The 19,245-nt window shown below is 34.1% G+C and overlaps 2 protein-coding genes across 2 annotated transcripts; both read left to right on the forward strand.

The window, feature by feature from the left end:
• Positions 1 to 2,465: 2,465 nt before the first annotated feature.
• LOC120206773 (serine/threonine-protein kinase STY13-like) lies at positions 2,466 to 5,144 on the forward strand. The gene is made up of 6 exons (XM_039206369.1): positions 2,466 to 3,042; positions 3,344 to 3,476; positions 3,553 to 3,748; positions 3,856 to 3,980; positions 4,356 to 4,514; positions 4,605 to 5,144. Exons 1-6 carry the CDS (start codon positions 2,879 to 2,881, stop codon positions 4,893 to 4,895), a joined length of 1,068 nt encoding a protein of 355 aa, XP_039062300.1. The 5' UTR covers positions 2,466 to 2,878; the 3' UTR covers positions 4,896 to 5,144.
• A 10,521-nt stretch (positions 5,145 to 15,665) lies between these two features.
• LOC120206774 (transcription elongation factor TFIIS-like) lies at positions 15,666 to 18,394 on the forward strand. Its single transcript, XM_039206370.1, has 2 exons — positions 15,666 to 15,924; positions 17,093 to 18,394. The coding sequence occupies exons 1-2, from the start codon at positions 15,760 to 15,762 to the stop codon at positions 18,014 to 18,016; spliced, it is 1,089 nt and encodes a 362-aa protein (XP_039062301.1). The 5' UTR covers positions 15,666 to 15,759; the 3' UTR covers positions 18,017 to 18,394.
• The last annotated feature ends 851 nt before the right edge of the window (positions 18,395 to 19,245 follow it).

Below are 19,245 nucleotides of genomic sequence, written 5' to 3' on the forward strand. Positions count from 1 at the left end.
CTTAAATTAATCTTAAATTAAGTTGTCACGCAACATAACTCCCCTTGTTAAGTACTTCAACTTATCTTTTTAATTCAAATTAATATATATATTTAATTTTTTTTCTAAATTAGTAGTTGTGGTAAATGATTTATTTCAATTATTGAATTAAATCTAAATATCAATTTGAATCTAAAAGACAAGTTCAAGTATTTAATTTAGAAACAATTTGGGTATGAAATTAAATTTTAAGACCAAATTGAGATATATAATTGAACTAATAGAACAAGTCATCGAATTACACACTAAAATAAAATCCATATTACTAAAAAAATAAATTTAGTCTTATAGAGTGTTTCGTTCAAATAAATATTACCACTTGTAATAATATCTTTTGAAATCATATATTCATAGTTGGTTTTCTCTCAATCTCACAAGCTGAGTCGAGTTCGAGTATTGTGGGGCTTGACTCGACTCGAAAATTAGAGAGCCTAAAATTTTTAAGTTGACTCAAACTCGAAATCATGAATAAAATCTCGCAAAAGCTCGGAAAAAATCTTAAACTTAACTCGATTAAAGCCTCAAACTCGAACTTGAGCCTAAACCTTACATACATGAAAACCTTATATTGTATTTAAAAAAATCAACACATAAATGATAATATTATTAATAATTTATTTTTAAAAAAATAAAATCTTAATATATTATATTTTCGAGTCAAATATCAAATAATTTATTTTAGCTCGTTTAGAACTTGAGTCAAACTCAAGTCTATTCGAATTGAGCATTTACCGACCTCTAACCTAATCGATCGAGAACAGCTTGTGATCTGTCTCTTCTAAGTCATACTCACAAGAGAAAGAATATCATCAACGCTACTTTTTTTTTATTTAAGATTCCAAGAATTGTATTCTCAATATTTTATGTCAATTATTGTCATTTTGAATAAAATTACAATTTTTAATGAGTTTTATTCATATTAATTAATTCATTATTTATCTTTTAATTGAATAATTCATTATTTATAATGTATTTTATTAAGTATTTTTATTTTATATTAATTTAATACTTAAAAGGATTAGATTTATTTAAATAATAATTTTATTATTATTATTATTACACATAGACCAAATGGCCAAGATAATGCATTGGGAAAAATTAATTCCCCTAATAATGCACTCTCATTTTTATTTCCCAGTGTATGCCATTTGCTATAGTGGCTCGTGAAGACGCGTAGCAATCGATACACTTTGTTGAAGACGCCTGGCAATCCGTGCGTCTTGAGGGTGAAGACGCCGGGACTATCGTGCGTCTTCAAGGCTGGCCTCCAGTCCTTGCTGCAACAATCCACTGATTTCGACTTCAAGGCGTCTTCATTGTGATTGGGTTCGGTTTGAAGACGCGTAGAAATCCTGATATCTTCGACAAATCGCAAAGTTTACACTGCGTCTTCACTGTTTACTGTAACAAACGGCATATCCTGGGAAATAATTCCCAGGATGCATTATCTGGGGAACTAAAAAATTGGGAAACATTATCCCATAACATTGGCTACACCTCTCTCGGATATTATTTTTTAATTACGTTATCTAAATAATTTAAACAATTATTTTTAATCACTAAAAAAATTTAAAGTCTTATTGCATATTATGATTAGGTACGTAACCATGGCTTTATAATAGGACTGGTTAGCTTATAAAATTTTAGGAGATGAGTTTGTAAAATTTAAAGGATAAAAACGAATTATTAATAGAAAATAAAAAATATTTAAATTATATATATAAATAATATATTGAATATTTAAAAAAAAAGTTAAATAGTATAATAAAATTTTTGATAAATCCTCTTACATATATTTAAATAATTTTAAAAAATATTACAATAATAATTTAATAAAATCTATTTTAGATAGACTTATTTTTTAATTTAACATTATAATTTTATATTCTCATCAAAATAAATCGAATAAATTAAAATATCATACTTTATAATTTATAGGGATGAAATAGAGTCAACTTTGGGGATAATGACTAAAATAATGTCTTCAATTTTTTCCTCCAAAATTATTTCATTTGATTATAATAATCAACACGAGGTAAAATAAAAAGAGAGAGACAAGTAAGCCGAGCCGAGCTGAGGTAGGGAGCCTGCTTGTCCGTACAACAACTCCATCAAAGCCCCCATCCTGGACCAGCCACGTCAAAATCTCTGATGCTGTGAAAAGGTAAAGAAGCTGTGGTATCCACGTGTCGTTCTTTAATTGGTCCTTCACTTTTCTCCAAAACACCGCCTCTCTCGCCCTTTCCCTTTCCCATCTCGTTTACTATTATTAATATAATTTCCGATTTTCACTTTAATTAAGTTAGAAAAATCTCGTCGGAAAATCGCAGAATATTTAATCTTCATCGGAAAAGCTTCTTGCTTTAGATAAGAGCAAACCAACTGCCACAAAGCTCCTCTTTTTTTTTTCTTTCTTTTTGTTATTTGTTTATTTTTCAGTTTAAATCCGATATATATATATTGAAGATTCTCTGTTTCAAGTGAAAGCTTAAGCCTCTTCACCTTTTTATCTTTTTGGCCTATTTTTGCTTGGACTGTAAGTTGCTTTTGCCTCATCTTGTTTCTCCTTTCCTAGGGTTTCATTTCCTTTTTTGGCCATTATCTTCAAAGGCAGAACCTCTGAGCTCGACCCAAATTCCAGAAAAAAAATAAGAGGAAGGATATTATATAAAAAGAGCATAATTGGATGGCTTGGAATCAGAGGGATTGTTATGAGGTTCGGTGGTTTGAGCTTTGAAGCTGATGTGGAAGATTGAAAGAAAGAAAGAAATATTTTTTTTAGCAAAAAAAAAAAGATTTTATTGGTTGAAATGACGAGTTCTGGAATAATTTAGAAACTATGAGTTGCAACGAAGAAGAAACAGGAAACGTCGTCGTTTCCAACGGGTCGATGACGGCTGCTCAAGAGTTGACCATCGATCGAAATTTGCTCATTGACCCGAAATTGTTATTCGTCGGCTCCAAAATCGGAGAAGGAGCTCACGGCAAAGTTTACGAAGGAAGGTCAGTTTCAAAACACCTAGTGGTAACTTTTGTTGTCAATTATCCCAAATTAAAAAAAAAAAACAATCTTTTAGAGTTCATATGTATGTATATGTATATGCTTGTGTGGATGTAACAGGAACAGTCAATATATGAAGAACATTGTTATTGTTTCTGTAAGAATTTCGTAGAAATTATAACTTGTTTATTGTGTTTTTGGAAATGAATGATGGTGATGGAAATTTGTAAAAAAAAAAAAAATTAGATTGTGCATCGAGGGTTGCTCTCTAGTTACATAGGGGTGAGTCTAATATTTTTCCAGGTATGGTGAACGGATTGTTGCGATTAAAGTTCTTCACCGTGGGAGGACGGCCGAGGAAAGGGCTGCGCTCGAGAGTCGTTTCGTTCGTGAGGTTAACATGATGTCTCGAGTGAAACACGTTAACCTTGTCAAGGTGATTGTTCGAAGCTTGAAATGCTAAATACGACTTGATAGAATCTGTCGTTTTCATCGATTTCTTGCCTTGGCAGTTCTTTGGAGCTTGTAAGGACCCGCTGATGGTTATAGTAACCGAGCTGTTACCCGGAATGTCCCTCCGGAAGTATTTGGTTAGCATCCGTCCGAAGGCTTTGGACCTCCGCATGGCTTTGAATTTTGCACTGGACATCGCCCGAGCCATGGATTGTCTGCATGCCAATGGGATTATACATAGGGATCTAAAGCCTGGTATTTCTTGAACATCCTTCTTCGTTGATGTAATACATTGTTCATAGTTCAGTGTGGATTTCTCGAGTCCTTTGACTGAACCCTTACTTGGAAATTTAATAATACAGACAACTTGCTGCTTACTGCAAACCAGAGGTCTGTGAAACTCGCAGATTTTGGTCTTGCGAGGGAAGAAACCGTGACAGAGATGATGACTGCAGAGACCGGAACTTATCGTTGGATGGCCCCTGAGGTTCGTGCCATTATTGCATTAGTAAAACGGAAAAAGAAACTTATTTACAATGAAAATTGAATCTGTTTGTTTTCGATTTCATCTTGTTGTTTTCGATACTCAAGTCTTTGAATGTTCTTTAGAGGCCTCAAGTCTTTTTTATAAATCGAATAGCCATAGATTCATGGATTGTCTGGTAGTGTTATATTCAGTAGATGGCCGGATTAGTAGAATTAAAAGTACTCATTAACCTCTTCAACGCCTGTTTGAGCTTTGGACATACAACTGACAATAATGTCGGGCAGTTTTCTTCGTCGTCTTCTCGTGGTTATCGTTTGTTTTAATCTCTATTAGTAGAATTAACTCTGGTCTTTCTTTCGGTTCGTGTCATTGTAGTTGTATAGCACGGTGACGTTGCGTCGGGGAGAGAAAAAGCATTACAATAACAAAGTTGACGTCTACAGCTTCGGAATCGTCTTATGGGAACTGTTGACCAATCGAATGCCATTCGAGGGCATGTCGAATTTACAGGCAGCTTATGCCGCTGCTTTTAAGGTGCAAGTCTTTATTGCATATTCTGTTATGCATGATAAATTGTTCAAAATCACCGATAACTAATCAGTTTGATGCCGTACGAGTGTGCAGCAAGAGCGACCTAGCCTTCCAGACGATATATCCCCCGAGCTGGCGTTTATCTTACAGTCATGCTGGGTCGAGGACCCTAACATGAGGCCCAGTTTCAGCCAGATAATGCGTATGCTGAATGCATTTCTCTTCACGCTCACACCTCCTTCACCTTCCGTACCCGAATCCGACACCAGCGAGACTGCAGAAACAAGTAGCGGAGCCATAACGGAGTTATCCTCTCGAACAAAGGGTAAGTTTGGTTTCCTTCGTCAATTGTTCACCGCCAAGAAGACAAGGAACTCTCATTGAGGTTGAAGTTTTGAAGAAAAACAAAATTTTCTTTTTCGTGCCAACGCACACCATATTTTAGATACGTATTTTGACCGAACCTCGTCTTCGACACCCCCTTTCATGTTGATATTAAATGTTACATTCATCATCACCAAAAGGCAATCGTAGCGCAATTTTTATTTTTCCGAGCATGTTCCATGTCCGTTTTATGGTCTATTTTCGAGTTTTCGAGGTTTGGGGTAACTCTTGAATGGTCAGAATAGAATAGCTTTTGATTATAGAATAAGGGTCTTGCATCATGCTATGATACTCTGGCATGGGAAGAAGCTCAAGAATCATGGTTTAGTAAGTGGCCACTTCACTAACACATTCTTTTGAATAGTCTGCCATAATCATAATGTAGTATTTGTTAACAATATTTCTTAGTAATTGACAACGTACATATATTTGTAGATGTAGTTGTTCGAATTTAGATTCTCTAACGAAAATAATATTTTTTTTTACCATTGAAGTCAATCGATGAATTCTTTTCGTCAACATTGTTAAGTACCTAGAGTATCGATTTTGAAATTTCCATCCATCCTAGATGGTACCATTTGAAGCAACTGAGACTAGTACGTTAATTTTGTCTGTTGCATGAACATTTACGTTTGCCCGTCTCCTACACCTCCTCCCTTTGTCTTCCCCAAATTCACCATCAGACCGGATCTCTAGCAAATGAACGGATAAGATTTCATGCTAAAATTACGCGCCATTCAATCACCACTCTCATCTTACCAGAAACAAGACTTCTATAGAGAAAAGGAGTCGATGGCATTTGATTTTGAGGATGGGGCATAGGGTTGTTTATCAAGCGATTTGACCGCGAGTTAAGAAGTTTTGATTCAATTCGGAAATTGTTTAATTCGAATTGATATTTAATAAGTTTGATAAAAAAAATTCGATTGTGCTTGTCGTTCAACTCGTTGCTCGAGTCACTGCTTGACTCGACTTATTCGACTCATTGCTTGTTAAACTTGTTAGATTTTTTTACTTGATTTTTCTAGTATATGATAAATCTAATAATACCATGTAAAACTTAATATAAACATAAATTAATAAATTTAATAAAAAATACTTAAAATAGTGTGTGAAACGATTCCAAAATCTAATCTACAAATAACAATTCAGAAATGCACCAAGATAAGAAATGATGACAAATCAAACGTGAGAATGCAATTTTGAAAAAAATATTATTTATACTATTTTAACCAAAAAAATACTATTGTTGATAATAGATATATTTTCGAGTAAAAGCCCAGTTATCAGCAAGCCCCATGGATTTGTACTTAGGGATGGGCATGGGTCGGGTCGGGTTTTTGGTCCACCCGACCAGACCCGAGAATAAAGGACCCTCCACCGAGACCCGACCCGACCAAAACAAAATTTCACCCGACCCGAACCCAACCCGACATATAACTTAGAAACCCGACTCGACCCAACCCGAAATAATAATAAAAATATTATTTTTATTCAATAAAAACAGTGACTTAATTGAAAAAAATATATATAGGGGTATTATTGTAATTATTCCTAAATATATAAGATAAATTATATTTTTTGGGTCGGGTTGGGTATTTTTCACCCTAAACCTGAACCTGACCGAACATCTCACTTAAAAACCCGACCCGAACCTCCTTTTTTTAAAAAAAAAACTCAATCTGATCGAATCGGGTCGAAACCCGTCGGGTTCGGGTCCAATGCCCACCCCTATTTGCACTACCTATTGACTATTCAATCAAATTCGATTTCACTTAATATTTATTGTAAAAATTCTGAATCATTTGACAACAATCAAACACTTTTTTTTTTCCAAAGATTGGTGTTTCAACTCGAATCTATAAGGGCAATAATCATCTCTTTAACTACTAAAATAATTTAGTTATATCGTTACAAGAATATAACTAAATTACTAAGATTTTTGATATTTTTGTACACTAAATTTTAAGGTGGACTCGTATTGACTCATATTCCAAATCGATATTAAAATTTTGATTTAATGTCTCGTTACTCCTCTATTATAGCTTAATTCTTACATCATCTATTATACAATTTTTAATCATTTTCTTGTATTATCTTATCTGTTATCTTAATTAAGAGTGAGTGTTCGATCGAGTTAAGTCAAAAAATTGAGTTATTTGAGTTGTCAAGTCCTATTTTACAACTTGAAGTTGACTTGCAATTTTTTCTAGTCGATTTTATAAAATTCGAGTTGAGCTGAATTTTTGAGTTATTGTTTAAATTTAATTGTAAATATTTATACTATTATAATATTTTTATTCCGTTTTAAATGATTTTTTATAACCTATTCATGTCATATATATTTTTTCATATGTGTTATATATATATCATACATATTCGAGGGGCTCAATTCAAATTTTAAAATCAATTCACTAATTACTAAATTTTTTGAGTTATTCGAATTATTCGAGTTATATTTTACAACTCGATTTGAACTTGAAAGTTTTTCAATCCGAGTCTTCTCGAGTCAAGTAAAAAAATTAATTTTTCGAATCGAGTCGAGTTTTACTTACCCCTTATCTTAATGATATCAAGTCGAGTTTATAAGAGGTTTTGATGCAACAACATTTCAAATGAGTAAGGAGGTGTTTGATCGAGAGGCAGTGAAGTCAAGTTTGGTAATTAGAAAAATTTTAGGAAAAATCACGTATAACCCCCTTAACTCTAGGCTTGTTTTTACAAAATAGTCACCATTTCTATTATGTGATCTTGTGGTGACCTGATTTGGGATATGACCTACATTATTATGATGCGGACTTATTTTTATTATTCTAACTACTGACTTTTCTAACTTCTAACAACTAACCACTAACTTTTTTTATTTTTGTGTTCGAATCAATCATACGATCTTGTAATGATCCATCCCAAGATACGATATGCGTTATTGCGATCAGGGTTAAAATTCTAACTCTAATAACCACTAACTTCTGACTTTTTATTTTTTAAAACTACTAACCACTCACTTTTATTCTTCGTATTTGAACCATTGTAGATCTTACGCTGACCTGTCCTGGGTACGACTCTCATTATTACCATCTCAATTAAAATTTTAAATATTAATTTTTTTTCAATTTTATTTTTTGTCATTTTATTTATCTCTACACTTTAAATTTCTGTCTTTAAATTTTCAACATTTACAATTCAGTCCTTTTAAATTCCAGAATCCAACATTTACTTTTCTGCTTATTTTTAATTTTGAGCTTTATATTATGTTTTATTTTATTTTAGCCCTTCATGTTATTAATGGTCTTTATTTCATTTCCAGTGCATGTGGTTTACTTTATTTGTATTTTAGTCTTTACTCTTTAACATGTTTATATTTATGCCCATTTAGTCCCTATACTTTATATTTTTATACCTTATTTTTTTTATATGTAACTTGTATATATATTTCCCATGTTAAATATTATTTTTAATTATACGCATATATGTAATTTATTAAAAGACAAGACAATATTATTTTATGAGAGGAATCTATGAAAACACTTCTTAACTAAGAAGGATTATGTTCTTGAGGATTGCTCAAACAAAATAATATTTTTTTCTTATATTAAAATAATATTTTAATATATATATTATTTTCTAAAAAATCAAGGCATTATTATTTTGTATAAGGAATCTATAGAAATACGCTTTGACTGACAAAGAAGGTGTTTCTAAGAATGTCCGTACAAAATGATGCACCTTTTAATTTTTCTAAAAGGATCATAATTTAAAAGTATATTTGAATTTATAAGTTTCAATATTCAGATGACGTATAATCGCGTAGGTACCAATTTTGGACGTTGTAGGGATGCTCATCATTTCCCATGCGTAACCGACTCCCGAACTCTTAAAAAATGAACCTCTGGTTAAACACATACTATTTTTATCTTTTAACTTAATTTTTCTTAAAAAAATATTTAAAACAATATTTTTATATATTCAACTTACCTAACCCAACTGTCGATGGTAACTCCAAATTAATTTATTTTCTAAAACCTGAATTTTAAAATTAAATTAGTTTGATCCCCTTTTAACTCTAAAAAGCTTAAAGATCGTTCTGACATGTTCAACTAATAATTAAGTCATTTTCAAGAGGTTCGTTGAACAATTTTTATAACGATCCGTTCATATTACATACCAACTAAGTTAATAAGTAAATTTATAAGGTTATCGGATATTTAAATTAAAGCATATTTCATAATCAATAGAATTAGGGATGAGCGTTCGATCGAGTCGAATTAAAAAGTTTTGAGTTATTCGAGTTGACGAGTCCTATTTTTACAACTCGGACTTGATTTGAAATTTTTTCTAGTCAAGTTTATAAAATTCGAGTCGAATCGAGTCAATTTTTGGAGTTTATGTTTAAATTTATTTGAAAATATTTATAATATTAATATTATTTTATTCTAATTTAAGTGACTTTCTATAACCATATATATACAATACAAATACATTTCTTCATATTTTTTTTCATACATGATGTACATATATCATACAAAGTCCAAGAACTAGACTCAAACTTTTGGTTTTTCAAGTCGAGTCGAGTTTTGCTCACCCTTAAATAGAATGTCTTCCTTTTGTCCTTTCATGACTATCAAACATTATGTTATTGAAATATTTTATACTCATGTGTTCATCTTGAAAATGTATAATTATAAACAAATATTTATGAAATAACATGCTTTAATAGGGATGGTAAAAAAATCCGAAACCGACGGGGAAAATCGAAAACTGAATTAAACGGGATGAGGACGGGAAAAAACCGTTTATGCTAAACGGAGATGGGGACGGTAATCCCCGCCCCGATACCCGGCCCGATAAATATTAAAAATAATTAGTATATATATAATATTAATAAATTTAATTTAAATTTAAATATATATATATATATATAATATTTATATATTTAATTTAAATATATATATACCCGTTCCGATACTCGGCCCGATACCCGTTTAAATAACCTTTTATGCTAAACGGGGATATTCGTTTCCCTGCGGTTTTCCCCGATTATCTTATGGAGATCCCCGTTTAAATTCCTATGATTTTTTAAGCGGGGATGAATACATATTTTTTAAACGGAGACAGGGGACCAATATCCGGCCCGAACCCGGCCTGTTGCCATTCGTATGCATTAATCAAGTTTAATTTCATTATCTTTCCTCTAAGGAGGTGATGTTAGTCACACAGTATGTTGGTTTTGGCTCAGGGAGCTTTATTTCCCATAATTGTGGACTGGTTTGCGGTTTGTTTGCCATAATCGGTTCGGATCGTTGATTGGTTATGTGCTGTTATTTCATTCTATACTTGCATGATACTCTTTTTTTTCCATTTAGAATTAGGGTCAACGACAGATTCAGAAATAGTTTTCAGGATGAACACATATATATTACTAGTAAAAAATTTCGTACGGAGTGAGCACAAATAAAATCTCAGGATAGACATTTTCATTAAAATAAACAACTAACATAAATAAATTCGAAATTCATGAAGGATACGTGTCCACCCTAGGCTCTATATATATCCACCACTGATTAGGGAGATTTTTTAACGAGATCAATACGAATATAACGTTTTGTATGTGTACTTTCAAATACAGTACAAAACATCCCTTCCAAAAGAAAAATAGGCCTGTATACTTCATTAAAGTCATTCATAAACATATGGTAGCTTAAACAATAAAAAGATCATTTTAACCATAAATTTCAAGATTGACAAAGCCAAATTATGATAATTGAAGAATTTAAACGAATGACTTATTTAGTTCGTAAGATTGTTAAGATATAATTAAAGAAGGTATCTCGAATCTGAAAATGTAGTAACATAAACAATCTTATCTAATAAAGAGATAAAAAACATTAAAAAAACTCGTAATAAAGACAAGATGACATTATCCTTTATGTTTTAAGGAGATTATGAATCTATCTTTGAAAAAAATTCAGATATAAAGATCGTAAAACAAGTGTGAGAGATTTTATAAAAATCCATTAGAGGTGCTAAAAAGGTTTTTAAAAAAAAGTAATTATTTTTTTCATAAAGAATAAAAACTTATTTTTATAACTTATTTTTATTTTTATTTTTTTCTTGTTGGTAGTATTTATTTAAACATAAATAAAAATTATTCGTAATTGTTAATGTAATTTAGTAACATACTAAAAGTTAGTAAATATTTTTTATTAATATAAGGTAAATACAATGTAGTATATGTTCAAAGATAATTGTCAACCATTTGACATTGTACGTTTACACCCCTAACATTACTGATACTTGAACCCGAGGTCTCAAGGAATAATAACAATTATTTTACTACTAAAGTCATTCGATTCTTGCTTATGATAATTGTCAACCATTTGACATTGTACGTTTACACAAATAGTTTATAGTTTTCTCGTTTCCATTCCTAGTCGCTCGCTCTTTTCTTAGTTGTTCTTTTCATCCTTTGTTTTTTTTCAAAAAAAAAAATTGTATCGTTTTTCATAGATTGGATCAATTTTTTTTTTGATTTTCTTTAGTCGGTGACGACATCGACTTTAATGTTGGTTGTCGATCGTCGGTTATCTTTTTTCTTTATTTTATTAATTAAAATAATTACGCATGTGTTGTATGTTTATCCCTGCCTTTGTGGCATGTTTTTCAATTTTTTTCTTGGTCTTTTGTCCGTTCATTTATTTGTATTTTCTCAGGGTTGGATTTGACGATGCCACAACTGATCAAGTTCGAAATCTTGTTGATCTTCCCTGCTATGAACCTTTAGATTGAATTTGGGTACGTGATTTTGCGTTTGTTGATAGTTTCTCACGACTTTCGGCTATAATATGCAACTCTCGGTGGTCTTTCAATCGCTTAATTTCTTTTTGTTGTTCGTTTACTGATGCAATCAGATTTATTCGTATTTATTTTAGTCTCTTGGTTGAGTTTTTAACATTTTTCATGTATGATTCTTATATGATCTAAAGTGGTGGCCAGAGGAAGAAAATGCTCGTAAATCGAGTGCATGCATGTAGTAGATGATTACCTTCATTTAAACAAAATGATTGCAGTGTTGTCTCTTGAAAACTTGCACAAATTGCCTTGAGAACATCTCATTTCCCCAACTTCCCTGAATCCATCAGAAAAAGTTTACATTAGGTAATTCATGCAATCGTATATCGTCGCCGCTGCCGACGTAAATTTTTATTCGATCCTTTGTATTGTGTGTTGTTTATCAGAAGAGTTGGCAGTATAGTAATGTCTCCATGGCAGCCATTGCCTTTCTGAAATCGAAATCACAACATATTTTAGTGTTAGGCTCTCAATGCCAAAATACAACAAAGATGACTAATGAAGTTTAAGAAGTAACATGACCCGTGCATCTCGTTCTGTTTCAGGAACTGGGCTCTCCACATCGGCCTCGGTATCTCTGATACAATTTTTGATTTTAACGAGATCGATATCGAGAGATCAGATGACTTTATCTGCTCATTCTTTGGTATACTTGTCTTTTGATTGGCATCTGTTCGCAAACTCCGTAACGTAATCCCACCATAGCCATGGCTGTCCACTTTCATTGGCAACTTTGAACAGGCAGGCTTGGAGAAGATTCTGAACCACCGCGTCTTTACCGTAGTATCCTCGTCGAGACCTGGTGCACAGTACCTACCGTGGTTGATACATTGCGACATGCACTGTTTGCTGAAAACAAAAGCTTGGGGACAATACCAAGTCATGTAGTGCAAGGTGAAACGAATGTACCCTTTCTGCACGAGTATTCGAGCATCTCCTTGTTAGAGTGTTATTAGTTTGTTCTTATTTTGTTATGGTTTGTTATTTGTTTGTTATTAGTTTATTATGGTTGTTGGTTACTTGGGTTATATAAGCCATACTTGTATTAAGTTGTATGCAGAATATTTCTTTAATGTTCAATAAAAACTTCATTCTGCCATCTCTCTATCTTTAAGTTTCCTCATCCTTCATTTGTTATCTTAGTCCACCAGCTTTCATTACTCTCAGCCTCCATGACAGCATTCTCACATGGTATCATTAGCCAAAGATCCTGATTTCATCTTTCTTCCGGTGTTGCCATTCCATTGATTTCTTCAACCTTGAGAAAACCAAGAAAAAAGTATATTCTCATCCATGAATCCAACACTAGCCACGTTTTCATCACCCTGTACCACTGTTCTCCCCCTGAAATAACTCCCTTCGTCTTCTTCGTCGGCCCCGTTGCTCGCTTTTCCTTCACCCAAGCCCCTCAGACTCAGGGCTTGTTATTCTGCAAAGCCTGATTTCGTCGCCCAGAAGCTTCAATCGTTCGCCAAGACGGTGTTTTGATCGGTACCACGGCTTTGATAATTGGGAAATTCTTAGACTTCCTTGCCTGACCCGACCCTATACCAGTAACAGTGGTTGAAAACGAACCTGCTTTGCCGGTAGAAAAGGAAGCGGAAGATCCGAAACCAAAGCAAACTTCATCGATTTCTGCATTTCTTGAATCGGATGCGGAAGCCGTCGAGGTAATGAAGGCGTTCAAACGCATGAAGCTCGAAAACCAAGAAGAATAAGCGGCGGTTATCACCCTGAAGCGCTTGGTTTTTGCATAACCGGATGTTGCTGATTGGAAATTGTTGTTGGGAAGGTTGTTGAGCGACATGGGTCAAACTGAGAAAGCACTCAGACTGTTCGATGAAATCCTTCAGTCGGATCCGTTCGCTTACGTGGCCTTGTACGAGTACGTTTTGTTGATGGATCGTTGCGGGGAAGGAGAAGCTGTCCTCAAAAGGTTAGAAGGGGTCGTAGCATTTGCTGAAAGAGAGAAGAAAGCCAAAGAAGCTAGAGATGTTCGATTCATAATTTCCCAGTTACACTTCCTCCAAAACTCAATTCCTCTCATTGGTGTCGAACATTTTCATTTTTCATAAATGTGGCCTCAAGTGCCCTTCCCGCTGATTGGCGATTAGTGAAAGATTGCTGCATTTGGAGAACTCTCGTTACTACTATGCTCGATGTTCTTCCTTGTTCCATGTTGTGTGTGTTGACGAAGAACGCTATATGTGCAATTCAACCAGCAGCTTTAAAATGTTCATAGAGTATTTTTCATCACTTGTTACTTCTTCTCCAAAGTTTGACATGGAACTTTGAGGCTTAACAGCCAAGTTACCATAGAAGAAAATCTTTGGGGAGGGTTAAGAGTTTAACAGCCTTGCATTCCTTAACCATACAAAATAGGATATTTTCTTGCCCAAAAGAGGCTTCAGAATGCATCCGGGAGCTCGGAGCTTAACCGCTTTGCTTCCAACAAAAAGAAAGTCCCAATAAGTAAAGAGGAAGAACTGTGAAGATAAAAACCAACTCTTGAAAAAAAGAAGAAGAAAAGCCAAGGAAAGTTGAAGAAAGAAGATGTTTTAGGTGAAAGAGAATTTATCCGGTAAATTGTTCATCGAGACGACAAGACGGTTGAATTTCAGCTTATTAAATTTGCATTATTTGTTTGATCAACTCTCTAATAGCAAGTTTATTTTGAAGAAAATTAAAAGGTTGAAAAGTTGAGTGAATGTTAGAGTGTTATTAGTTTGTTATTATTTTGTTATGGTTTGTTATTAGTTTGTTATGGTTGTCGGTTACTTGGGCCATATAAGCCATACTTGTATTAGGTTGTATGCAGAGTATTTCTTCAATGTTCAATAAAAACTTCATTCTGTCATCTATCTATCTTTAAGTTTCCTCCTCCTTCATTTGTTATCTCAGTCTACCAGCTTTCATCACTCTCAGCCTCCATGGCATCATTCTCACACTCATTTGAAGTTCTCGATGGACCGCAATCGTAGTGTTGTTATTCGTCCAAAACTCATACTCGACTCGCTCGTTAGGACATAGGAGGGACTCCTCCCTCCAGTCAAGTTGTATGTCAATGACGTCCCCGTTACAAAGTGCCTCATTAATACGGTCGCCTAGTTATTTACCAATGAAGGCTGACGGAATGATGATATCATGCTCGTATTTGCCGTGAGCTTGTCCATCTTCAGGGGTAGCCATGGTGGTAATCAATGACTCGTTTATGTCATCGGCGATAAGAATAGCGGCAGCTCCAGCTCTCTCAGCCTGCCATGACTTCAAGGCGAAGAAGCAGTCTGCCACAACATTTCGGATTCAGATTATTCGAATTATTCATTCATGTGATTTTGTGTTAAAGAAATACCTCTGCGATCAACGAGGAGAACAATGGGGCATCTGGCATGAACAAGATAATGAACACTTAATCACCCCGCTACAGTCGTTGATTGTACTGTTTTATTAAGTTAAGGTGATTATAAAATAGTATATGTTTCAAATACTCTCAATCATTTGATAATGAACACTATTTAATGGAAAGGACTAAAATAAAAAAAAATTATAACACTAGTGAGTAAATTAAAAATGAAAACAATGCAATAGATGGGTGCTACAAGTGAGTTTACCGTAAAAAAACAAAGCTTAAAATGAAACATGTATATAAAGGCCCACAAAGAAGGCCCATAACGAAGCCCAATTTCCCAACTGAAGGAAATGAAAGCAGCATGACTTGATTATGAATATACGATCAGTACATCACACATCACAGACCGTTCATCTCCACTCTGATCAAAGATCAACGATCACTGATCAATAACAACAATAACCGTTTCATCTTGTGGTACTTCTGTTATTTGCCTATTTCCAAAATCACCCCTTTCCTATCCGTATATTTGAAATTCGGTCCAAAACAAAATCTCCTTTTTCATTCCCACCCCTCCCTCTATCGTCAAAAACATCCCTCACAAAAAAAAAATAGTGAAGGAGAGGAAATCCACCAGATCTCCTTTTATACTTTTAGGTTAATTGTATGGAGAAGGAGCTGTTGCATTTGTTCGACGCCGCCAAGAAAGCGGCCGATTTGGCCACCTCCGACGCCGTTTCCTCCAACTCCCCCGAGGTTTCCAGATGCGTCGACGCCTTGAACCGGCTCAAGGATTTCCCCGTCACTTACGATTCTCTTGTTTCTTCTCAGGTTCGTTTCTCTCTTTCCTCCTCCCCTTATGATGAATTAATAATATTACATATAGATTCTTAATTCGTTTGTGTTGAATTTTCTGAGTGACGATTAGGAGGAAATTATATTCCTTTTACGAAATTTTTTGTTCTTCTTTTGGTTGAGAGATCAACCTTTGGTTTTCCCCCCTTTAAATTGAAGTAAAGAATGTATATAATATTAATAGACGAACAGATATATCGACAGATAGGATTATTAATTATTAATTCTATATAGTAGCAGTCGAGTTCATAAACTTCATTGCAATTGATTAGTTGATTGGCATGTGTTGAAGTATAAATAATATATATTTGGTGGAGTAAAGATTTCCTGAATCTCTTTGGTTCTGCAAATACAATTTAATTTCTGACAATGCTGCCTTTTAGGTTCTTATGACAGTTAAATTTGCAGTGAATCTAGTGATAAATATTGGAATGCTTAAATGTATTATGTTTTTTCCCAAGACTTTCCTGTTATGGTATGATTTTTGACTACTAACCGTAAGGAATGTTAGAGAATTGGATAAATAGAAAGGAAGGAGAAATAGAGTGTAGGAAAATGTATATTTGTCTTATACCTTCTTCATTTTCCCTATTATATGGTTGGTGGGTAATATCCATCCATCACATTTTGTTCTTTCATCAATTTTCTTTGTTACAGAGTAAGTTAAAGAGTTTCTTTCCTTCATCTTCCATCCACATCTTGAGCATCTCATTTTCTTCCCAACCAACCATGTTAAAAAGCTTTCTTTTTTCTGTATTTTGTAACTTTTTAATTATTCATGAATTGAAGCATGGCATAGTATTTAATTTATTTTTCATACGTAGAGTTGTCATGAAAAATTGTATTATGTTTGTTCCCATGCTAACATAAAAAAAATGACAGTTTTGGTACGTGACCAATTCATATGATTCCCTGCAATTACAACTATCATTGCAGGTAGTTGTTGCTTTAAAACTTCATGAAGATGTTACTCAATTATGAAATCCTTGTATTTATAGTCAGAACTGACAACAACTTTACAATAACGGTGGCATATTTCAATCTGTTAGTTGGTCATACCTGAGGCATCATCATCTTCCGACATTTCATGCATGTTGGTGAATACATTGAAAAACAAAGAATTGAATTCCCATATATGTTACAGGTTGGAAAAAAGCTGCGGCCACTCACGAAGCATCCTAGAGAGAAAATCAAAACTGTGGCTTCTGACTTGCTTGAGTTGTGGAAGAAAATTGTTATTGAGGAGACTACCAATAAGAAAATTGGCACCACTAGCGCTGTCAAGGTAGAGAAGCTTCCGAAGCCAATTGCTGTCAAGTCTGAAAAGCGCTCCAGTACAGAATCTGTAAAGGTTGAGAAATCTAAAGGTGATTCTGTAAACTCCGTCAGAGTTGAGAAAAAGGTGGAAAATGGAGATACTGCAATGTCTGAGAAGAGAGATCGAGGTAAGGTTGAAACAATTTATAAGGATGAGAGACAAGCGTTGAATGTCAAGAAACCATATCAGCCGCTTGCTGGTCCTCCAAAGTTGACATCAATGGTCAAATGTAATGATCCTTTGCGTGACAAGTTCCGGGAGATTCTTGTAGAGGCCTTGTCTAAAGTTGCCAGCGAGGCTGATCAGGACATGTTGGATCAAGTGAATGCTGCTGACCCTATTCGGGTTGCTGTATCTGTTGAATCTGTGATGTTTGAGAAGATGGGCAAATCAAATGGCTCCCAAAAGTTTAAGTACAGATCTATAATGTTCAACATTAAGGATCCAAATAATCCAGATTTGAGGAGGAAGGTTCTTCTGGGCGAAGTGAAGCCGGAAAGACTCATTACCATGACCCCAGAGGAAATGGCCAGTGACGAGAGGCAACGTGAAAATAAAGAAATTAAAGATAAGGCTCTATTTGATTGTGAGCGTGGTGGTGCACCAAAGGCCACGACAGATCAATTCAAGTGCGGGCGATGTGGTCAACGCAAGACCACATACTATCAAATGCAGACCAGGAGTGCAGATGAACCTATGACAACGTATGTAACATGCGTAAACTGCAACAATCATTGGAAATTCTGTTAGTGGAATCTGAAGATCCCGTCATTCATGCAGTAAAGGTGTAAGGTCGATCATCTCGGAAGCTTCATTCTGTTTATCTTTGTTTGTGGATTGACTTTTAAATAATAGTTTACTTGAATGCATATTTATCTGCACTGCAATAGGTCCTTTCTTAGGGATAACTAGGTGTTTGAGGAATGATTGTGCCGAAATCATAACTCAGCTTGTTTCAAATCTTAGGTGCTTCCATATCTCCCATTCTTAAAGGAACAGAGGCTTGTGTTTCAGCATGACCCTATCAGATGGTAGTGGTAGAATTAGGCCTTCTTGATTTCTAATGTACCAATAACACTGCTATGAACCGTGCTTTGATTTTTCCAATGGCTATTATTTTTTTTCATCTCCATGGTTTCTCCTTTACATCATCTGTGGTTTTCTTAGTTACGGATTGTGTTCTTGTTATGATCCTGCCTCCGAATTCGAACTAATGACAAAATGCAATGTTAAATATCAAATAACCTATTAGCTCAGTTGGTTAGAACTCCACAAAGGGTTTGAGACCTGCATGGAAATCGAATTCAAGCTTTTTAGCTTTCTTTAGAATCCTTGTCTAAGTCCAAATAAGCTCTACACTACTCTCACAAATGGTTGAAACTTGGGGTGACTGTGGATACTTGTAGAGGCTCTCCATAAACCTACACTTTTCTGCATAGATCTATAAATTCGAGTTCAAATAATTTTCTCTAGAATTGAACTTAAACAACCTGAAAAATATTTCCAAAGTTCTTTCAAGATAATTTTGTCACGACCTTTACATGACAACATGTATACTAGTTGGTTTTTAAAGGCGCTAGGTGCAAAAGGTTCCTGGAGTCTAGGTGCGCACCTTTTGTAAGCGAGGCACACTTTTTACGTTAGTAAGTTAAATAATTTATTCTAGAGTACGTTCACACCCATTACCCACTAATTCACTCCTAAAACACTTAGGGTCTGTTTGTTTGGCTGTAATTGGTTTTCCGGAAAATGAATTACTGGAGTTTGAATTACTGGAATTTGAATTACTGGAAAATGAATTACTGGAATTTGAATTCTGGAAAATGAATTACATTTCTGGAAAATGAATTACATTTCTGGAAAACATCTGAAAAACGTTTTATGATGTTTGGAAGATGTTATTTAAACATTTTTTTTCACTAGTTGAAGAGTTTTTTAAAAATTATTTATTACAAATATTAAATATAATAAATAATATT

The sequence above is a fragment of the Hibiscus syriacus genome, unplaced genomic scaffold, assembly GCF_006381635.1.
Source record: "Hibiscus syriacus cultivar Baekdansim isolate YM2019G1 unplaced genomic scaffold, ASM638163v2 tig00013960_pilon, whole genome shotgun sequence".
In the NCBI taxonomy this organism is placed as follows: Eukaryota; Viridiplantae; Streptophyta; class Magnoliopsida; order Malvales; family Malvaceae; genus Hibiscus; species Hibiscus syriacus.

Excerpts from the sequence above, each read along its gene's own strand:
- LOC120206773 (XM_039206369.1), top strand. The coding sequence starts at position 2,879 with ATGAGTTGCAACGAAGAAGAAACAGGAAACGTCGTCGTTTCCAACGGG. Across the intron at positions 3,477-3,552 it reads AACACGTTAACCTTGTCAAG|TTCTTTGGAGCTTGTAAGGA; the intron begins GTGATTGTTCGA and ends TTGCCTTGGCAG. Across the intron at positions 3,749-3,855 it reads ACATAGGGATCTAAAGCCTG|ACAACTTGCTGCTTACTGCA; the intron begins GTATTTCTTGAA and ends TTAATAATACAG.
- LOC120206774 (XM_039206370.1), top strand. The coding sequence starts at position 15,760 with ATGGAGAAGGAGCTGTTGCATTTGTTCGACGCCGCCAAGAAAGCGGCC. Across the intron at positions 15,925-17,092 it reads ATTCTCTTGTTTCTTCTCAG|GTTGGAAAAAAGCTGCGGCC; the intron begins GTTCGTTTCTCT and ends TATATGTTACAG.